Consider the following 22244-nt stretch of genomic DNA (forward strand, 5'->3'; position numbering starts at 1 on the left):
GGAGATCATTTTGTTGAACCCTTCGCTCTGCCTTCTGCAATAACAGAGTGCTCCCAGTGGCAACCATTTCAATTCCACACCCCATTCCCACACTGACAAGTTTGTTTATGGCTCCGTGCTCTGCCAAATCAAGGCTATCTAGAAATTGGAAGAACAACACCTAATATTCCATCTGGGAACTGCCCAATGAGATGGTATTAACATCGACCTCCATTAGACCTCTATCTCTCTCGATTCCTCTATCTCCTTTCCTCCAGTTCTCCTTGCCCCTACCCCATCGTGTTAGGACTCCTCCTCTGTCTCTCTCACACACTCTTTCCTACAGCTCCATTCCGTCCTCATTTCTCAGATTTGTTTTAAATCATCTGCCCTCCCACCCATAGACTTGTTGGCCTGTGCTCCTTCCCCCGTCCCTTCTTCCATCCTCCCCCTATCTTTTTTTAATGCAAGCACTTGCCAGCTTTCTGCTCATATCTTGATGAGGGACTCAGGCCCAGAACATTGGTTATAGATCTTTGCTTCCTCTGGAGGCTGCATAACCTGCTGAGTTTCTCCAGCACTTTTGTACATTAAATTATAATCACAGCATCTTCAAAGTTTCTTGTTTAACTCTTTTATCTTTTTGTTATCTTCGTGCTGTATCGATGAACGGTCACCTGGACCCCGTTTTACATCATTAATATATTTAAACATGTTTAAAACTCTGCAGCTATGTCAATCACCCACCCTCTCTGTGCCTCTGAACTACAGTGATCTGGTAACTATTTTTAAAATTCTTGTATTCAAATAGTTTCTCTCCCTGGTTCTGTAACTTTTTTTTTCCAGCTCTAAAACCTTCTGATGTCCCTGCTATTCTCCAATTATAAGTTCTGGCAGATTCTCAGCTTTCTTTGTCCTTCCACTGGTTTTTAGACATTAGGCTCCAAGAACCGTGGAACACCACAGCACAGAAACAGGCCCCTTCAGCCCTTCTAGCTTGTGCTGAACCTAGAGACATGGTGAAAGGGTGAAATGTTTAAAGGGAACACAAGGGGAATTTCTTCATTCAGAGAATGATGAGGGTGTGGAATGAGCTGCCAGCTGACATTGTGAATGTGGGATCAATTTTGATAGTTAAGAAAAATTAACTATTCTAATTAAGCAAGTGCAGTAGTGACTGCAAGTTACCCTAGGTCGTTTTGCCAGTTTAAACCAGAATTCATTGTCCTTGAAGATTCTGATACACAAGAGATCCACTAACTGTTAACTAACTGTTCTCAAGTGCTAATCTAATCACATTCCACAACTTCTCACAGTGGTGCTAGTTTTATCACATTCCACCACTATTCACAATCCACCCTTTTTCTTTTACCATGTATATTTGATTAAACTACATCAGCATAGCTTTGGTGGTCTCTTCTGCTTCTCTCAAACTGTTGGAGCATGTTTAAATTCTTGCTGCTCATCCCCTACAGGCCTTAGTACCATTTGCTGTGGGCCAGTCACAGAGGAAATTAATCTTGTGATGATACATCTTATAACTGCCAATCTGACAACCAGACCCACCAGGATAATTAGGCTGTAAATAGCAAGGTGGATCAGCCATTGTCCCCAGCCTTTTAGACCCCAATCATTTCATGTCCACTCTCCCCAACCAGTCTCCTTCCTGTACCGATTTCCTGCCGCTCAGATCTTCTCTCTGTGCTCACTTATGTGAGAGGCCAGATCCAAGATATTGGCAGAGGCATCAGGAATATACGTGCCCTTCCAATCAAGGCACAGGTGCCTCCCTTCTCTGCCAATATAAAATCTAGGGCCATGCAATTTTGGAGGGCTGTCAGTCAGATAGCAATCATCTCCATAGTAATGGCCTGCACCTGGGACTGAATCTCCCCTAACGCTAAGTCTGTGTTATTCACCAGTTCCTCTAGGACCGCGGCTAACTTCCATATCTCTGTACCAGCTCTCGCAGTCCCATAAACGGGAAAAAGGGTCCAGAGTAGCCTGTCAACCTCGATCACCTTACCCTTACGGCACTGGAGCGGGAGAAAGGACGCAGGCACCCGGTCTAAAATGCGAACATGGGGAGTCAAATATGCCAAGTAACAACACCTGCTCCACCCCTTCTGCTCCGGCGGCAGGGAGAACCCCGGGAGTTCCCCTCCCCAGGTAGCCATGGGTATGCTTGGTCACCACACACCCAATAGGTTCCATTTACAGGCTGTGGAAGGGTATATTTTGTGGCAGTGATGTTATATTGGCAAAACAAGTTTCCCACTTGGAATGGGGCACTGCAATTCAAATTGCAGAAGCAGGTGGCATTCTCCCTTTCCGCCTCAAAGGAAAGTCGCAGACCGGGCCCTATCCTAGTTGAATCCTTAGGTTTTGGTCTCAGGAACCACCCCCCAAAAGGTACCTCCGAGAACTCCACTACCACTACTTCCACTTCCCCCGGATTATAGCGCAAGATATCCATAATTTCCTCCAGGGAGAGGGGAACTACCATTAGGGGAACCTCAGACTTCCCATGATGAGGGATCACTGCGCAAACCTAGCAATCTGCCTGCCTCTGGTGTCTAGCATAATTCGTACACAGGGAGATAAAATAATTCTTGAGTTCAGCATACTGCACCATAACACACAAAAGTAAAATTGAATATACAAAACACAAAAGTCTCATTTTAGTCCTTCAAACAACAGTAAGTCCTCTGATCTCTCACTCCTCCTCCTTCCCCTCCCCTGATGGGTCCACCGGGCATTTTATTCTTGAAGCATGGGTCCACCCCTTTTGTCCGGACAGCAGTTTCCATGGTCAACAGCACCAGGTATAGGCCAGTCCACTGGGGTTAGAGTTTCTCCTCCTTCCACGACTTTATTAGGACCCAATCTCCAGCATTCACGGGATGGATGGGGAAATCGAGGGGAGGGTCCTGTGCCAGCAAACCCTTGGTCTTTAGATCTGCAAGTGAATGGGAAACTGCCAGTAAATAGTTCCTTAAAAATACATCAGCATAGCTTTGGTATGCCCTCAACCTGCCCCATGAAGGGAAGTCCAAATAGCATTTCGTAAGGGGATACCCTGATATCCAGCCTAAGGGCCATCTGGATTCTGAGGAGAGCAATTGGTAGGCACTTGGTCCAGGGCAGTCTAGTCTCCTCCCTCAGCTTCATAATCTGGATCTTTAGAGTCGCATTCATTCACTCCACTCTTCCCGAGCTCTGCGGATGCCAAAGGGTATGCAGTTTCCGTTCTCCTCCTAGAGCTTCGCAGATCAAACTGTGGACCATACCGGGAACTATTTGTTTCAAGATTATCTTCGCCACTACCTGTGCCATGGCATTGGCGGTGGGGAACGCCTCCACCCACCTGGTGAAGTGGTCCACTATTAGCAGTAAGAACCTCCATTGCTGGACCTTAGGGAGTTCGATTAAATCCACTTGTATTCTTTAGAATGGCCGGATCACCAGTGGCTGCCCTCCCCCAGGCATGGTCCTCCTGATTTTTCTGTTTACCTTTAAGCAAATCACACAGCGAGCCACTGTTTGTTTCACTTGGATGTAGACTCCTCTGCAAGCATATGTTCGTAAAAAGGCATCACACAGCACTTGACCCCCCAGTGTGATCGTGAATGTAATTCTTCCAGTAGTTGTCTGGTGATCTCCTTATTCAACAATTGTCTCTCATCTGGGAGCCACCATCTTCCATCATCTGTCTCCTTCGCTCCCATCTTTTCCATTTGTTCCTCGACCGAGAGGGAAAAGATAGGCACCTTCTTCAGCCCTTCTCTGAGGGGTATCAATGTCATCATGTGCACTGTTCCTGATCGCGCCACCTGCCGGGCCACTTCGTCAGCCATCCGATTCCCTCGGGCTTCTGGTGAGCTTCCCTTCTGGTGCCCCGGCACATGTACTATAGCAGCTCTTTCTGGTTTAAGAAATGCTTTCAGAGTCTTCTCAATTAGTTGTTCGTGGGCTAATTATTTTCCTCTTGCTGTAATCATCCTCTGCTCCTTCCAGATCTTCCCGAACATGTGTACCACTCTGAAAGCGTATCTTGAATCCGTGTATATGGTACCCTCCAACTGTTCCAAGGCTCTCATCAGGGCATACAGCTTGCAGGACTGAGCGGACCAACTCCCGGACAGACGCCCGGCCTCCACTTCTGTTCCGGTGACCCCATCGACGATGGCATATACACTGTATCTCTTCCCATCCATACAACTTGACGAGCTGTCTATGAACCACCGGTGTTCTTCCGAGAGGGGCTCCTCTTCCAGGTCGTCTCGACTTTTTGTCTGCAGCTCTACCACCTCACTGCAGTCATGTCCTGAGTCCTCTAGTTCCTTATCTTCTTTTGCTGAGTATAGGAAATGGGAACAGTTCAGGCTTTTATCTGTAACAATGGTTAGGTCATCTTTTTCTATCAAGATTGCCTCATACTTCAGAATTCTCGAGTCTGTCAACCATCTATGGGACTTCTGAGTCAGGATTGTTCTAACTGCGTGGGGAGTGAACACAACCAGACTTCCTCTGAAGATAAATTTTTGACTTTCTTCAACCAGTATAGCCGTGGCTATAAAAATTGTACTTTCTGTACGTATTTATCTATCCACAATCGGCAATACCCAATTAATCCGAGGAACTTCCTTATCTCCTTCTGATTTTTAGACATAGGCAGACTGGCGATGCCAGCAATTCATTTAGGTCTGATCCTCCTTCTCCCCTGGCTAATCAAATGTCCCAGATACTTTACTATCCTCATCCAAGGGGCAACTCCAAAAGGCACCTTTCAAATCTACCACACTGAACCACTCGTGATCTGGGGAAATTTCATTCAGTATGGTATAGGGGTTTGGGACCACAGGGTGTCAGGTCTGGACAATCTTGTTTAACTCTTGAAGGTCCTGGACCAAGCAGAAAGTCCCATCCGCTTTCCGTACAGGGAGGACTGGGGTATTATAGGGGGACATGCAGCTTTCTAGCACTCCATCCCACAGCAAATTTTCAATGACTTCGTCCCTTCACAGAAATGGGATACTGTCTCACCCACACCGGACAGAACCCCTCCTTTAGGGTTATTTTGAGTGGGGTTATCTGTAGTCGTCGTCCCCCCGTCCCCCCCCCCCCCCCCCGTTCCCTTCTCTGGCCCAGACACTGTTCTCAATGTTCCGGATAACCTCTTCCTGCAATGGGTACAGCCGCACCATTATGCGTCCTCCTACTGGGGTGGTTGCTACTCCCAGTCAGATCTGCAGGTCCTGTCCCATCAAATTCACCCCGGCTTGGGGAACCAGAATCAGATCCTCGACTGCCTCCCTGTCCTTGTACTTTACGCATATTCCCTTGAACAGAGGTGTTTCCATGACTCTCCCACCTACTCCCGATATTTTAATGTTTTCTTTCTCCACCGACATGTCTCGTCGGACTTGAATCATACTGGATCTCTGCTCCTGAGTCTACCATAAATACTACTTCTTCTTCTTGGGGTTCTAATTTCAGGTTTACCATGGGTTCCTGTTGATATCCAATTGACCCCAAGGAGGGGAACCCCTGACACCCCTATTCCTCATCCTCCATCAGAGCATAAGATCGAATCTCCCTTCTCTGCTTCAGGCATTCTCGCTTCCGATGTCCTTCCTCATTACAGTAGTAACACCTCAGGGGTCCCGTCTTCCAAGCTCCCCCTCTTTCCTGCTCTCTTCTTCCTCCTCCTCTCTCTCTCTGTGCCCCTTCCTTCCCTCGGGGCTATCTGTCTCTCACGTTCCCACGTCTTTTCGACCACTTGCTCCACCGCCTGCATCATCATTCTCACCTTTCCCTTCTGTTTCTCATCATCCCTCCGGACGTATACCTTCTGTGCTTCTCTTAACATCATCCCTCTGGACAGATACCTTCTGTGCCTCTCTTAACAACTGATCCAGAGACTTCTCATTCCAGTCCTCCATTTTCTCCAGTTTCCTTTTAATATCGGGCCAGGATTTTGCCACAAAGTTTGCTCAAAGGAGTTGCTGCCCTGCCTCTGGATTTACACCCAAATATTGTTGCATGTTCCTCCATAACCTCTGCAGGAAAGCCGCTGGAGCCTCATCCTTCGCCTGCTCGAAATTTTGGCCCTTCGGCACCGATTCTCTTATCCCTTTTACTATTAAATTCCTCAAATCCCACAAGTTCCTTCTCCCCTCCTCCTGTTACTTGTCCCAGTTCGGTTGGAAAATAGGGAATTTAGTTTCTGCCGCAGCACCCTGTTGGTCCCCGGGAGGATGTTCCCTCTCCCAAATTTTCATTCCTGCCTGTCGGATCATCTGCCTCTCTTCCGCAGTAAACAAGGTCCCAATTATCGACTGCATCTCATCCCAAGTGTAGGTATTAGATCCCAGGAATTGGTCGAATTGTTTTGCTAAGCCTGGGAGTCTTCCAAGAGACTTTTCATCTCCTTCTTGAAGTTTCCACACTGGTGAGGGGAACATTCACAAATCCCAAAGTCCTGTTCCCTATCGGAACTTCCCAAAGAGGAAACATCTGTAGGTTTGATGTGCCATCTCCTCTCTCTTTGCCAAGGGGAACGATTTTATATCATCTTTCAATATCTCAACCTCACCCCTCCTCTTTCTTTTGAGTTCTTCCTGACTGTTGGGACCTTCCCATTCTGCTCCCTCTGGTTCCGGGGTGGGTGCCTCAACCACCTCATTCAACATACTTGCTTGTTGGCGTTCATCGGGGAGAGCATCACCCCTGGCTGTCGTATGGCAGAGGCAGGTGGTCTAGGTGGTCCTAAGGGGGTGCAATTGCCTTTCCACCTCCCATTGAGTCCTTAAACAGTTCAGCTACTCAGATCCAACATGCAGCATAATCTGATTCTTCCTGATCAAAAGGAGACCTCAAATTCACAAAAACATTTAATTTTTGGCATATCGAATCTTCATCCGACCCCAGTCGTGGCCACCAAACTGAGGATCCCATAATTAGGGTCTGAGGCCACTTGTAATAAGTTTCTTTGTTTTTCTCTTTTGTTTTCCCCCACTCTCAGTTTCCTAACATTCACCCCAATGGACTATCTGCCGGTTTGTCAGTTCTGGGACCCTCATTCCGGGGTCCCTCCTTCTCCCGGGACTCATCAGTTCTGGTACACTGTGTACTGCCAATAACCACACCAGCAGTGCGAGGATAAGACAGCTTTAATAAACTAATATGTACACTAAGAGGTCTTGTCTCTCTGCAAGATGAACCTGGAAGGCTAGACGGTAGCTCTGGACTGCTTTATATACAAGGTCACCGGGATGACCCCTGGTGACCTAGTGGTGTAATTATATATCACCACACACTGATTACTCATTTTCTTTTCCTGTCAGACCACAAACCGCTGACAAACTATCCCCAGTCACCCAAGTAATAGTCAATTTTCTTACCCGGGTCCAGAGTACGAGAGACTCCCAACTGAACTACCCCTCCTGCCGGAGTTCCCTCTGTTCTCCAGAGTTTCCTGTCCGGATATCACTCACTCAAACCACTGATGGCAAGCAAGGAAATCAGAGACCTCTGAAATCAGTGGGGTGCACCTTCTCGTCCTTTAATAGCCAGTCACCAAGCGGTGGGAGTTACGATCCCGGACGAGCCCCCAAGTTTGTGAAATACAACGTGTTCACAATCACTACTCAGGAGACAGAGTCTTGGAGAACAAATTATTTTTTATTTCAGGTCTGCAGACCCGGGTGTCTCTTAGTCCCAAGACACACTGGAGATTTCAAATCATCACTCTTTTGTACAATTCTGCACTTAGCAAAGACACCTCCCCTTACAGCTCCTTCCAATTGGAACCCCAACATTTCACAGCCTTCCCATTTCTCTTCCCATCCTCCCTGATTCTACAGGGTTCCTCCTTGTTCATACATCGCATGTTATGTTAATCAGGCAGCCTTGTCATTGGGGGCGTCCAGGTTAATATTTATATTCTAATTAAGCAAGTGCAGTAGTGACTGCAAGTTACCCTAAGTCGTTTTGTCAGTTTAAACCAGAATTCATTGTCCTTGAAGATTCTGATACACAAGGGGTCCACTAACTGTTAACTAACTGTTCTCAAGTGCTAATCTAATCACATTCCACAACTTCTCACAGTGGTACTAGTTTAATCACATTCCACCACGATTCACAAGTGCAAGGTTGTTGTTGGTGCATCATTCAGCCAAGTTTTCAATTTCCATCCTATATGCTGGCTCATCCCCTTCCTTTATACAATCCACTATCATGGTATCACCAGCAAATTTATGGATGGTGTTGTTGTATCAAGCCACACAGCCATAGGTGTACAGTGAGTAGAGCAGGAGCACAGACTGGATGGGCCAAAGCCTCTTTCTGTGTTGTATAGTTCTAGAAGACCCTTCATCAAAAGTGGAAAGAAAGAAAGTAATTTTGTTTGAATTTGCTGGGAAAAGGGATGGATAGAACAAATAGTGAGGTCAGGGTGGCCATGGAGCTATGTTGTACACGTCATCTGGTTGGTTTGGACACTTGGAAAAAAAATTAGATCCAAAGTCATGATGGGAAATTGAGAGAGTAGGAATGCAGACAAAGGCATGTGACTAGATATGAACTGCAGGGGGACTATGGAAGTTCACAACAGGCTGTACTAATGCATAGAGGAAAACTGAGGGGAAAACTTTACAGCTGAAATGGCCAGACCCTGTTCAGATGGTAAAGGCACATTATCTGTTGTTGGATTAAATGCAGATTGTGGAAGGCCGCTACAACCTCAGAGAAAAGCTGAAGTACTGCTGAACATTGTTAAAAACAGTGCAGGAGGCTACAGACAAGTCAGAGGGAATAGGCTGGGAATATACAATGGAAGACAATGAGGAGCACCAAGTCACCCTACAACTGAAGGCAAGGACTTGTGCAAGTGGCTGCCCAATCTGCCTTTTATTTCTCCAGTAGGGAGGAAACCCCATTGTCGACACATGAACGCAGTGCACTAGATTGGCAAAAGTGCAAGCTACTCTTGAAAATCCTATTTGACCCCTGAATAGTGGAAAGGGAAGAAGCAAAAGGACATGCCTTACATCTCCCCAGGTTGTCCGGCAAAAGGTGCTGGGAAGAGAGATGGGTGGTGAGGATGGACAAACAGACCTGGGAAGGGAACTGTTTGAAATGTTGAAAGAGAAGAGGAGGAGAATATGCACCTGGTTGTGGAATCTTGTGGAAATTATTAAAAATGCTGTGTTGAATGCAGGGGCTGGAAGGTGGAAGCTGCAGATCAGATGTTTTCGACTTTGCTCTATGCAGGAGGAGAGGGGGTGGGAGCAGGAGTGTGGGAAATAGGTGTGATGCATCCAAGGGCTTTGTCAGTTCTGGAGAGAGGAAGTCAAGGTTCAGGAAAAAGGAAGGCATTTCAGGGACACCTCTGTGTCTAAAGCATATACAGTGGTGGCAGAGGGACTAGAGAATGGAATAAAGTGCTTACAGGAAGAAGAGACAGATAAAGTATTGTCACCACAGTTGTGGGAGTTGATAGACTTGTAATGGATGTTTATCACTCACACATCCCCAGAGGTGGAGCAGAGGAGAGATCCAGAAGGGTAAAATACAATCCTGTAGTTTCCTCTCTAAATCTCTTTAACTCTCAGCACTCCTTTCATTGGTCAATTAAAATCAATCTTCCTGGTCAGCCCATTGATTGCTTCATCTCACATAACCCTAAACCTGAAATTTGTAATGCCTGTAAAATGCCCTGCAATATTGTACAACATTAAATGTGTCGTATATTTCATTGTTGCTTCATCACTAATCAATTGATTCATTTCAGGGAATGGAAATTGTGCAGACAATGAACAGTGACCCTGGCCTGGCAGTAGGTATGTAGAGTCCTCCAAAGCATTCAGCATCTTTACATTGTATCAATAATCTCACTTATAGTATAATAACTATAAGGAGACAAGAATGCATATTCCAGTTGTTTACGCCAAGAGATGGTAAACCACATAGATTTAATGCTGACTGATTCCAGTGTTTGTGCTACAATGCTTGTCAACAAATTTATCCATCCCCCTCCTTGGCACTCTGTTCTTTACTACCCTTGGTTCTTAAAACCACCTCCTTCTGCCAGTATACCAGCTCAGCTGCTCAGTGCTGGAGACCGTTTTCTACCTGCCACTCTCAAGATCTATGGCTCTCAGTTCATTACTCCTCTTTTGTATTTTCCCACACCTGTTAGTTCCAGTGGATTTCCTCCGTGAGTAAGCTTCCTGATACTCTTTTACTTCCATTTGAATAATTTCTGAGCATCTTCCCCTCCAAAACCAATTCCAAATCTGGACCTGTGTCTTCTAGTTCCCATTCAACTCCCTGGTTAAGCCATCAGACCCGCTTTCCCATTCTTCGGGTAGTATTTCTCAGCTTCTGAATGGGCCGTCACCTTCAAGATACTTTACTGCCGCAGATTTAATTTTGCTTTTTCCAGTGTAGTCTGAAGCAGCCTATCTATTGCTGCTACGGATTCCCTTGCCTCCCGCATGGGTAGGTACTCAGTCATATAGTTGCAGACATACAGAGAATTCAAGTAAATGTTAACAGGAGGCACCCAATTTCCTGATGAGTTACTACATACAAGGCAGCTGCCAATTCTGCCAGCTTAGCTGACCAAGTGGAAAGTAGCTTTAATACAAATTGCACTCCTATTCTCCCTATTGTAACCACCACTACTCCACATCCTGACCTCATTTTTCCTGTTTTAGCACTAGAGGACTCAAAAAAAAATTTTTAACTTTTAAAATGGACTGTTCCCCTGCCATGGAACATTAATTTTTCTGTGAAACAGTGACCTTTTTATAACAAACTTTCTGCTAAGAAAGAAAGAGCCTTTTTACTTTATATTTTTTCCTTGTAAATACATGGCCTATTGTGCAATCGTATATTGACTGACACTCCCATCTTAAAGACATTGTCATCTTATACCAGATCTGATATGGATGGGGTTCAGTCCCATCATACAAGTGTAATGTTGAACTGCCCAAAAGACTGTCAATAAATGTCTCTCATATACCCAGGACCCTTGAACCATATACTAGTGGTCTCACCTTCCCATATTGTTTTTGCTGATAAATTTTCCAAGGTGACTGCCACCTCAAGACAATGTTTTATTTCTGGCTCCACACCTCGCAGTCCAGATGCCTGTTGGAATGCCAACCAACTCATTGTCTGACTGAGTGTGTATTTTATTTAATGTTACATTAGAAATATAGTATGGTAACAGACCTTTCCAGCCCACGAGACCTCACCACCCAACTACACCCATATGACCAATCAGCTACCAACATCCGTCTGTACGCCTTTGGGAGAAAATCAGAGATCCTGAAGGAAACCCAGAAAGTCACAGGGAGAACATACAAACTCTTTACAGACAATGCTGGATTTGAACCCAAGTCATTGATGCTGCAATAACATTGAGCTAAACGTCTATTCCCAGGACTTTCTTTTCTCAGTCAGTTCATATGAAGGATCACCCTTTTCAGGAAATCCTTCCATGGGATCCCTACAATATCACACTAAATCCAAGGAAGGATCTTAAACCCATTATGTGTACTGGTAAAGGACATTTCTGTATGGCTTCATTTCTACCCTTTCCAATCGATCGCTGTCACTTGGGTACCCAACCTGATTTCCCTATCTGGACTTTGAGCTAATTTTGACTCCTGCCTTCTTTAAAACTTTCAAGAAATTCCCTTGGTTGCTTCACATGTTCCTCTAAATTACAACATTCAAAGTCTTCTAAAGATTTGGTTCTTTCAGAATAAGATGGGAAGGGGAATAGCTGTGTTTAAACCAGCTCCTGGAACACATCTCAAAGTGTCCCCAAATGTCAGCACAATTCCCCCAGCTCCATTAATGTTGGTAGAGCCAGCCATAGATCTTGCAGGTATTGTTCTCATCAAGATCAGATGTTAGGCAAGCTGCCCCTTCACCATAGCTAGATCAAACTCCTGGATCTCCCTCACCAACAGCATTGTGGGAACATCCACACCCCAAGGACTGCAGTAGATTTACTGGGATATTGCTGGGACGAGGTACAGGAAAAGGTTAAACAGGTTACCTGGAGCATAGAAGAATGAAGGGAGGTTTGATAGAGGTATAAAAAATTATGAAAGGTATAGATAGAGTAATGCACATAGACCATGTCCAAAGGACATGGATTAAGGGTGAAAGGGGGAAAGTTTAGGGAGTTGTGGGAGTGTGGAACGAGCTGCCAGCTGAGGTGGTGAATGTGGGCTCATTTTTAACATTTAAGAAAATTTTGTTTAAATAAATGGATGGGAGGGATATGGACTGGGGGCAGGTCAGTGGGAAGAGGCAGAATAATAGTTTGGCACAGACTAGATGGGTCGAAGGGTCTGTTTTCTGTCCTGTGATGTTCTAAAAGCTATTTAGTTTACAGCATTAAGTTGGGCATTTACATTGACAGCTTGTTGTAAAGAAAAAGGTGGTCAGCAGACTGACAATTGGATCTTATTCCCTGACAGGCTATACTGCCTTTAATGGAGTGGACTTTGAGGGCACATTCCATGTCAACACCATGACTGATGATGATTACGCTGGTTTTATATTTGGATATCAGGACAGTTCCAGCTTCTACGTGGTGATGTGGAAGCAGACAGAGCAGACCTACTGGCAAGCTACCCCATTCCGAGCAGTAGCCGAGCCAGGTATCCAGCTCAAGGTACACAGGCCACCAAGGTCACTGATCTCACTTTGCTCATGGAGATTCATGTTTGTTAGATACAGTATTAATAGTATTCTCCACCTGGAGAATCAGCACGTCTTTCTTCACTGCCCACCGCCACAAAACCTAGCTCAATTAATCCATACACCTGCCAAAATTACCCCTCCTCTCTGATCTCTACCAAGTACCTCTCCTAGAGGCGTTGGTTTACATCCTGTGTGATTGTGGTGCTGTCTCTCCTTCCTCGTCCACTTAAGGCCATCACACCATCCTCTTCTGACATCTCTCCATCAAACCAAACTTGGTAAGTTTTATCCAACATATATCTGAGGAAGAAAAAAAATTAGTGGATATCATCGTTATTGAATGAAGATCTACTGAAACCAATGCTTGAAGAGGGCGCACAAAATCAGTGAACTGGTGCGGATCTACCAAGACCAATGCTTGAAGAGGGCGCACAAAATCAGTGAACCAGTGCGGACTCGAAAGGCCAACATGGCCCGTTTCCGCTCTGTAAATGGTTATATGGTTATATATGGTTATTTGAGGCTGGTCCTTTCTCCTTTTTTAAAAAAAATTATTTAAAAGTTTTTAACCAAACATGGAGTCAATTGCAAAATTAAATATACAAGTACAAAAATACACTCAATATTTACTTCATGATGGCCAGTCCTCCCAACCCCCACCCTCCCCGCAAAAAGGACCCCAATAAATAAATAAATAAATAGATGAAGAACAGTATAGAAAAGCAAGAAAAAGATAAGATAGCAAAGAAAAATATTGGATTGCTGAAAAGTGTCACACACTCCACGGATCACAAATTCATATTCTTTTTAATTTTCTTTGGAGAAGATCAACGCTAGTCTCGAGGGCTGGGAAGAACTCATCTAAAGTGGATCCTTTCTCCTTGATTCAATCCTAGCCAAAGAGCCACACAAATGTCTTTTACCTCTCAGCGTTCTCATCTCCAAGGATTGTCCTCAGCTCTGTGCTCTGTCCATAAATTAACCCTTAGAATTATCAGATGAAAACACAGATTACTTCTGGTATCTCCATGACATGCAAATTGTCAGGTGTCCTCTGTGATATCAAGCAATAGACCAGCAGAAATTTGTCCCAGCAAGATGTTGCACCCCTAGACCCACATTTTCATTGCCCACCTGAAATTTCATTTCTTGGGCATGAGGAACCCTGCCCTAGTACTTGCCTATGGTTGAACTAAATATTCATTTCCTATTTCTCCCTGGAATGAGATGACCCATGCATTCCATCCCACGTCTTCCTACTTGACTCAGCTCAGCTGCTGCCAGGATTTCACATTGGCCTTTGTCATCACTCATTCCAGTTCTTCCTCGCCTCCCTCCTTCTGCACTCTGAAAATCTGACCTCAACTAAGACTTTGCTGTCTCCGTCCAATCTCTCACCCATCACAGAAATGTTCACATTTGTAGCGAGGCGCTAGAGCAGAGCAAGAGAAGAACGACACACTCACGGGTGTAAGTGAAGTCAAGACTGATTTATTGATCTCCCTCTGCCCTGCTTTTATAGACCCAGCATCCCGCCGCTGGGTCCGATTTTTCCCACCACTGTGGGCAGATGTGACATCACTGGTGAGCTGGTCTTTGATTGGCCGTGGCTCCCACCGTGCAGTCTCTAGCCCGTAAAGGCCATTAGTATGCACGGGCGTTCCACGCTAGTCTGCCATTTTGAGTGCTAGTTCACTTGCCAGATAGCGGGCAAGTGACACTGACTCTTGTTTAAACAAGTCACCCGGTTTTCCAAATTCAATATGATTTTGTTTCTCCTTATTGCTATCATTTCTTTCAGCCCTACAAGCCTTCCATATATTTTTTGTAGCTCTAATACTGCTCTCTTAATCAGCCCAAAACTTAAATACTCGACTACTGGTAGGTGGGCCTCCAATGGTCAGAGATCTTAACTCTCAAATATTCTTCGAAAACCTCTCCCTCTCTTTCTTTTCCTTTACAAATATTTCTTAAAGCTCATCTCTTATGTCATCTGCTATAATATCTGGATGATTGGCCTTAAGGATTGTAAAGCAAACCCTCCTGACAGCAAGATACCTGCCTGAAATAATGTCCCAAATAAATCATTAGATATCATCTTTAATCAATAATCAAGTCAAATTGAACTCCAGAATCCAAAATTATTTTAGCTCAAATGGTGCCCTGGAACTGTAAAATGTCAGGCCTCACCTTTTCAGAATTTATAATTCTGAATTATAAAACACAATGGAAAATATGCATGCATAGTTACTGCAGAAGTCCACAGCATTTAAGAGTAGCACTTTATTGTTCTGCTATTGAAGCAATGATACCTGTAATTTGCTATAATTGGTTCTGTAGGCAGTCAAGTCAAACACCGGACCGGGTGAACATCTGCGAAATGCTCTATGGCACACTGGAGACACCACAGATCAGGTCCGACTACTGTGGAAAGATCCCAGGGATGTTGGTTGGAAGGACAAGGTCTCTTACCGTTGGTTTTTACAGCATAGGCCCCAAATTGGCTATATAAGGTAAAGTAGGAATTATTAACCTTTATAAATTTGACACAGCCAGCGCTTGCTTTCATGATAAAACTAGATGTACACCCAAAATCAAAATATTTAGAATCTGCTCCAGCTATAGCAAGCAGACGAATTCAGCTATGCATGAGAAAATAAAACATTTCTCATGTCCTGTCTCATTGCATGACCTGTGATGTGAGGAACAAGTTCAGCAGGTCTGAGAAGTAACAAGTCTGAACAAAGAAATAATCTTTATTCACGGACAGGGGATTCTACATCAGGATTCGCATTCACTCACATACACACAGATCGCACACAGTTCACACACAGTATACACAACTAATCAACTGATATATGCTACAATCCGTAATAGTACCCACCATGCCTAGATAACCATCAGGCAAGGCACTACAGTAGATGGGAATAAATGACAACACACTCATGAGCATGCACCAAGTATAGCTCCCCACCCTATAATGGGGCACTCCTGACAATGGTAATGAACTCTCCAGCATCACCCATAACTCACCACCTGGAGTGCAGCTAGGGTTCGATCCTCAGGGAAAAGAGAATCAGCTGCTCCATGTGTTGGACTTTATACAGCAGCTGGCTGGAGAGGTCGGCTCAGGTATGGCCAAAGTATGGAAGGTGATTAAGGGAGCCAGTGGTGAAGTGAGCCAATAGCCATGTGCATGCTTATCTGTGGGCAGCCTGAGCCTTGATTGGCAGGTGAGGTGACTTCCAATCAGGTTCCTGCCAGAGAAATCATGTGACCCTCCAGGATCTTACCCCTCCTTCCCCCTTATCTGTATCTGCAGGTTCTCTTCACACGTTAATCATTCTGTCAGCCCAGAATTACAGAACAAATGATCGGTTGAATAAAATCTATTTCTATGCCCAAGTTTCCTGCTGATAAATTTGAATAATTTTGACCACACTTGAACAGCCACTTTCACCTGCAAATAAGAATTGTTGCAATGATATCACATACTGCTGTGATAGTACAGATTCTATCACCAATGTGTATATGTACAGGTTGTAGTGTAGGATGACTGTGATTGGCTGAGAGCGTAGCCACACCTACTGGCAGGTCTTAAAGGATAGCCAGACCAGGTCATTCTGGACTGGTCGACCAACATGTGATATTCTCCAGTCTTTTAGTTAATAAAAGCCTTGGTTTGGATCAACAAGTCTTTGGTTCTTTCGACGCACTCTACACCGCTCTCGCTCAAGATTTAACCCTTGTAGAGCGTTTTGAAAGAACCAAAGACTTGTTGATTCAAACCAAGGCTTTTATTAACTAAAAGACCAAATAATATCTCAGATCAACCTTTCTCAGGCAATTTTATATTTGTCCATATCAAATCACTTCTGAAACATTACACACCATGAGTGAAAAGGGCAAGGTCCTTGATGACATCTTTGCAAGTTGTACTCCTGACATTCGGGATCTGCATTGCATCATGAGAGACATTGACTGTATGGATGGCAAAGACCTCTTCCCAGGGCTGAAATGGCTAATACCGACCGGGGGCACTGTTTTAGGTGCCTGGGAGTGAGTATAGGAGAGGGGGAAGGGAATGTGGTACATGTTCTTCACAGAGAGAGTGGTGGATGCATGGAATACACTGCCTGATATGGAGTGGGAGGCAGGTACAATAGTATCTTTTAAGAAACTATCAGATAGGTGCACGAAACTGAGAACATGGAAGGCCAGGCAGAGCAGGTTATTAGGTCAGCACCACACTGTGGGTTGAAAGTCCTGTACTGTAGATTTCTATGTTCTATGTCTCCTTTGTACCTTCAGTGACCCTGAAATGCACAGATTAAAAAATGCCTTTAACATGGTCTATCAACTACATCAAGGGATGGAAGAAGATTGGCTGGGGGGGGGGGGGGTGTTTGCTGTGGTTGATATAGAACCATAGAACATTGCACTACAGAAAACAGGTCCTTCAGCCCTTCTAGTTTGTGCTGAACTAGTATTCTGCCTAGTCCTACTGACCTGCATCTAGTCCTAAGCCCTCATACCCCTTCCATCCATTTACCTGCCAATTTTCTTTTGATGTTAAAATTGAGCTGCATTCACTACTTCAGCTGGCAGCTTGTTCTACAACTTCCCCTTCCTACTTTGGTCTCAACAATGGTTCCATGTCAAAGGGTCTCTGCACCTGTGGATGCTGCCTGGCTCGCTGAGCTTTTCTGGCAGCTCATTGTTTGCTTAAAATTTCAGCATCTTCAGTTTTCGTGTTTCTCAAAACCAAAGGGTCTACTTCTCTCTCATGTTCAGTTCACACAATAATGAAACTGTTCTTGGGGTTGTGATAGTACAGATTCTATCACCAATGTGTATTTGTACAGATTGTAGTATAGGATGACTGTGATTGGATGAGAGTGTAGCCACACCTACTGGTAGATCTTAAAGGGTTGCTCCTAGTCAGACTAGGTCATTCTGGACTGGTTGACCTACTTGTGATATGCTCCAGTCTTTTAGTTAATAAAAGCCTTGGTTTGAATCAACAAGTCTTTGGTTCTTTCAAAACGCTCTACAGGGGTTAAATCTTGAGCGAGAGCGGTGTAGAGCGCTTCACATAACTGAAAGTACCCAACTGCTGGCTGCCTTTAGCCAGTGACTAGAGATGTTAGGGGTGAGGGTTGTTGGGTGGAGGGTTATAACTTCTGGAACATTTGCAGAAACCTTGGCTTGGTGATTGCAGAGAGGAATGGAAGGCCATCTGGAGGCTGGCAATCATTGGACAGTGATCCTGAGATGTCAGACTGGGGTGCTCTCAACAGCCCATGGTATTAATGTGGGCCCCAAGGAGCATTTCTCTTCCTCCCGGCTCCACATTCAGTGAACTGCTGAGATTTGTTTCAAAGTTAACAAAGGCCAGCATGGATAGTGTAGTGGTTAGCACAACACTGCTATAGCACAAGTGACTGGGGTTTGAACCTGGTGCTATCTGTAAGGAGTTTGTACATTCTCAAAACATACCGGGGATGTAGGTGAACTGGGTGTATTTGGATGGCATGGGCTCGTGGGCCAAAAGGACCTGTTACCATTGCTGTATATCTAAATATAAATTTAAATTTAAGACAAAGATTGATAGGTTCTTGATTACCAGGATATCAAAGGTTATGGGGAGAAGGTTGGGGTTGAGTGGGGAAATGGATCAGCCCATGATTAAATAGCAGGGTGGACTCAAGGGGTTGAATGAACTATTTCTGCTCCTTACTTACGGTCTTAAGCTTGGTGAGCAGTAAGGCATTGGGAAGGTGGTGGTGGGGAAAGTTATTTCTCCTTTCGACTGGCAAGGAGAGTTGGAAGATGTTTACCTCTTCTGGTGCTGTGTGCTTTGAAAGACAACCTTCGGAGCAGGTTAACATTGGAATTTCAAGCCTCTATCATAGATTCAAACTGTATGCTGTGAGCAGGCTAGCTGCTTGCCCCTGGCCTCACTCCTTTAGGTTTATAATCCTCTGGAACCCAGCAATGGAACAGTGGTAACAATGGCATTTACTCATCAAATTAAAGAATTGAGTAGCTCTGTCCTGTTTACATAAACCATAACAAATCCTATCATCCTAACTACAGCCCATTAAAGGAAAAAGTAGATAAAGGAGAGGGGAATATGGTAATATTCTGATACGAGGATGCATGTTGAGGATAAATAATCGAAGGAGACCAGTCAAACTAAATGGACTGTTACTGTGCTGCAAGGGTTTATGAACATATGAGCTCTGTCCCTGCTATCAAGACCCACATTAAAGTCCCAGTGTCATGTTGGGAATAGTATCAGGTTTGGTGGGTTCACGAGTCTGAACACAAGAGTCATGATCAAAGGTGCACACAAGAATCAAACAGGGGAAGATGTCAAATGGTACTTAATCACTCAAACTAATCAATAGCCATATATACATTCACATCGGACCCAGGTTGGACTGATGCCACCTATTCTCTACACAGTACCAGACTTAAATACTATAATGGTGTATGCAGGCACATTGGATGCAAGGTTCCTCAATACCAGTGGTTGCTTACCCTACCACACTCTCCTGCACTCGTACACACTCACAGAGAGGGATTTTAACAGATGCTCCCAATTCCTGTACCTTGGGGTACAGCTCAATGTTAAGTAATATATGGTTACTAACACATTAACAAGACAGGGGCTTCAGACGACATTCCTGATCCCTGTACCTTTGGGTGCAGCTCAGCATTAAGTAATATACAGTTACTAACAAAACAGGGACTTAAACACACATTCCCAGTTCTCTGTACCAATAAGGAAGTGGTTGGTTGGGGGGTGGTGGGGCAGCTCAATGCTAAGTACTGTCAAACGATACTACGGTCCTGCTCTAAGTGTAGTTCACACCTTAACAACGACTCCTCCCATGATGTCCACAGTTAAGAAATTGTTGTAGAGCAGCGTTCGAGGCCAGGACCAAGGAGCAGAGAGAAAGAAGTCTCACACGTATTATTATTTACATGGTTCCGACTGGGCGCCTGACCGATAATGGCACTGCATCATTCAAATGAGCCAATGGTAAGGTGTGCACTAATGAGTGGGCAGAGACCGATCTTGATCAGCAGGTGATGCAGCTTCAAACCAGGTTCCAGACAGGGAGGTCACAGAATCCTCCACAATCCACATACAACAGTTTCAAATGAGAAATCAAGCAAGATTTTCTCCAGTTTTTAGACAAAGTTTAATTTTTCACTTTCGAGCATGCTCTCAAAATTCACTTCTTGGTTCAAGGTTTATGTCACCTCTCAACGTCTGTTTTCTTGCAATCCATGAAGAATACTGAGATATTTTTTTTATGTTCAAAGCCTAAATGCCATTAAAGATAAAGGCTTGTGTTCACCACTGTTCATGTTGCTTTTCTCAGAGCAAGGTTTTATGAAGGGTCTGATCTGGTGGCTGACTCTGGAGTTACAATAGATACCACCATGCGAGGAGGTCGACTGGGAGTCTTCTGTTTCTCTCAGGAAAACATCATCTGGTCCAACCTCAAGTACCGTTGCAATGGTAAGAAACTGTTATCCTTCATTACATCAACAGAACTAGTATTAGAATGGGAAATTAATGCCAATAACCAAAAAAATGCATAGCCATCCACCAACATCTGAAAATAGAAAGATTAGGTTAATTCTTCAGAGTATGTAGTTCCTCAGGTCCAAAAATTACATAAACCACTTTGTGGGGCTGAACAAACCCAGGAACTGCCAAACATGTGGATCGGGTCTTGGAGAGTTTGTTATTCCAGCCTCTTGAATGGCGATTCACTGGAATTCTCTACCCCTGAGAGTTGTAGGAGCTAAAACCTAAAGAGAAAGTAATAAGATTTTAGAAAGATTGAGGAAATGGTCTGGAGGAGGTGAGGCCTGGGCCAGATTAGCATGGTAGTGAATGGTAGTGAATGGTAGTGAATGGTATGGCAGATTTAAGGAGCGTACTCCTCTGATTTTCTTGTATGGATTTACTAGAGGGTTCAATGTATTGGGTTCAAATCTTCCTTCATGCTAATCTGTGAGTTGTCACTCTTTTAATAGCCTAATACAGTGGTTCTCAACCTTTTTCCTTTCCACTCACATACCACTTTAAGTAATCCCTGTGCCATAGGTGCTCTGTGATTAGTAAGGGATTGCTTAAGGTGGTATGTGAGTAGAAAGAAAAAGTTTGAATACCACTATTTTAATCATACCTAAATGACTCGTTATGTGTACGTTCTCCTCATGTCTGTGTGGGCCAATGACAATTTTTCTCATGCAAAATATTTCAGTAATAATTCCATCTAGATCAGTGATTCTCAACCTTTCCTTCCCACTCACGTACCACCTTAAGCAATCCCTTACTAATCACAGAGCCCCAATGGCATTGAGATTACTTAAAGTGATATGCGAGTGGCAAGAAAAAGGTTGAGAACCACTGGCCCTAATAGTCAGAAGACATCAGCAGCAAGTAAAGCTCGGTAAGTTGAAAAACTGTGTTTACTGTAACCAGTAATTTGTTGGAGGCAAAAAGGCAAAGGAGGAACAAAAGGCAAAGGAGGAAAAACCCAACAACAAAAGGCAAAGGAGGAAAAACCCAATAACAAAAGGCAAAGGAAGAAAAACCCAACACCCAACCCCAACCAACCAATTTTCCCCTGCAACCGCTGCAACCGTGTCTGCCTGTCCCGCATCGGACTTGTCAGCCACCAACGAGCCTGCAGCTGACGTGGACATTTTACCCCCTCCATAAATCTTCGTCCGCGAAGCCAAGCCAAAGAATTTGTTGGAAACAGGCAGATAAAATAAAGCTGCCAGTTTTAGTCCAAATTCTCAGTCATTAATATTGTTCGAGAAGGAGAACATACCATAACTGTCTAGTCACCTACATGTAGCTCATCCAAACAAAACAGGCAACTTTAATGAGCTCCAGGAAACCTTGTCATGACTGCTCTTAGACTTGAGAGCAAATTTTAGTAGGGAGGGTTCAATCTGAGCAATCCTTGCAAGAGAGTACATATAGGCTAGGAAGCAGGCAGATAGTGACAGAAGTCCTGTCATTTTTGCTGATCGCACACAGGATACAGCTGCCTGGTAATGAGTCAGGTGATTTAAGAAAGAACAAGGGCTCTGTAGCAATCAGTTGAGGAACAGAAACACATGATTGCCACATGGGGAATTCAGAACTAGAGGATGTGTTTTCTGAATAAGCGATTACCCTTATAAGAGAATTAACTTCTCCCAAGGGACCGGTTTTTTTTGATTCTCTAGCCCAGGCAGTTGTGGAACGTGAGACCATTAGATGTTTTTGTGGCTGTAGATCCTTGGACCTCGGTGATCAGCTAGGAAAGTGAATTTGTGGTCAAGATCAGATCATCCAGGACTTTATTGAGAAATAGATCATTGAAGACAGATGAGAGTAAATATTTTCTCTCAGATAACTCTTCCACAAAGGTTGGGGGCAGAGTCTTTAAATGATCTTAGGGAAGTGAAAGATTATCAAAATTAGTTGGATTTGAGGTCACAATTAAATC

General features: G+C 44.3%; 1 protein-coding gene and 1 long non-coding RNA gene across 4 annotated transcripts in view; one reads left to right on the top strand and one right to left on the bottom strand.

Moving 5' to 3' along the window:
• Nucleotides 1–22244, top strand: part of thbs4a (thrombospondin 4a) — a 156146-nt gene that overhangs the window by 126758 nt on the left and 7144 nt on the right. For 2 of the 3 annotated variants that reach the window (XM_069938527.1, XM_069938525.1), the window contains exons 18-21: nucleotides 9776–9824; nucleotides 12486–12682; nucleotides 15052–15224; nucleotides 20109–20248. In XM_069938527.1, the coding sequence (XP_069794628.1) occupies nucleotides 9776–9824; nucleotides 12486–12682; nucleotides 15052–15224; nucleotides 20109–20248 (559 nt within the window). Of the gene's footprint in view, nucleotides 1–9775; nucleotides 9825–12485; nucleotides 12683–15051; nucleotides 15229–20108; nucleotides 20249–22244 lie in introns of those variants that run through there. The other variant, XM_069938535.1, reaches the window with a different exon arrangement.
• Nucleotides 1–22244, bottom strand: part of LOC138763793 (uncharacterized) — a 39271-nt gene that overhangs the window by 13915 nt on the left and 3112 nt on the right. The window contains exon 2 of the long non-coding RNA XR_011357817.1: nucleotides 12874–13011. This is a non-coding gene — a long non-coding RNA (uncharacterized lncRNA). The remainder of the gene's footprint in view (nucleotides 1–12873; nucleotides 13012–22244) is intronic.

Source organism: Narcine bancroftii, chromosome 1 (genome assembly GCF_036971445.1).
Source record: "Narcine bancroftii isolate sNarBan1 chromosome 1, sNarBan1.hap1, whole genome shotgun sequence".
NCBI classification, from domain to species: Eukaryota; Metazoa; Chordata; class Chondrichthyes; order Torpediniformes; family Narcinidae; genus Narcine; species Narcine bancroftii.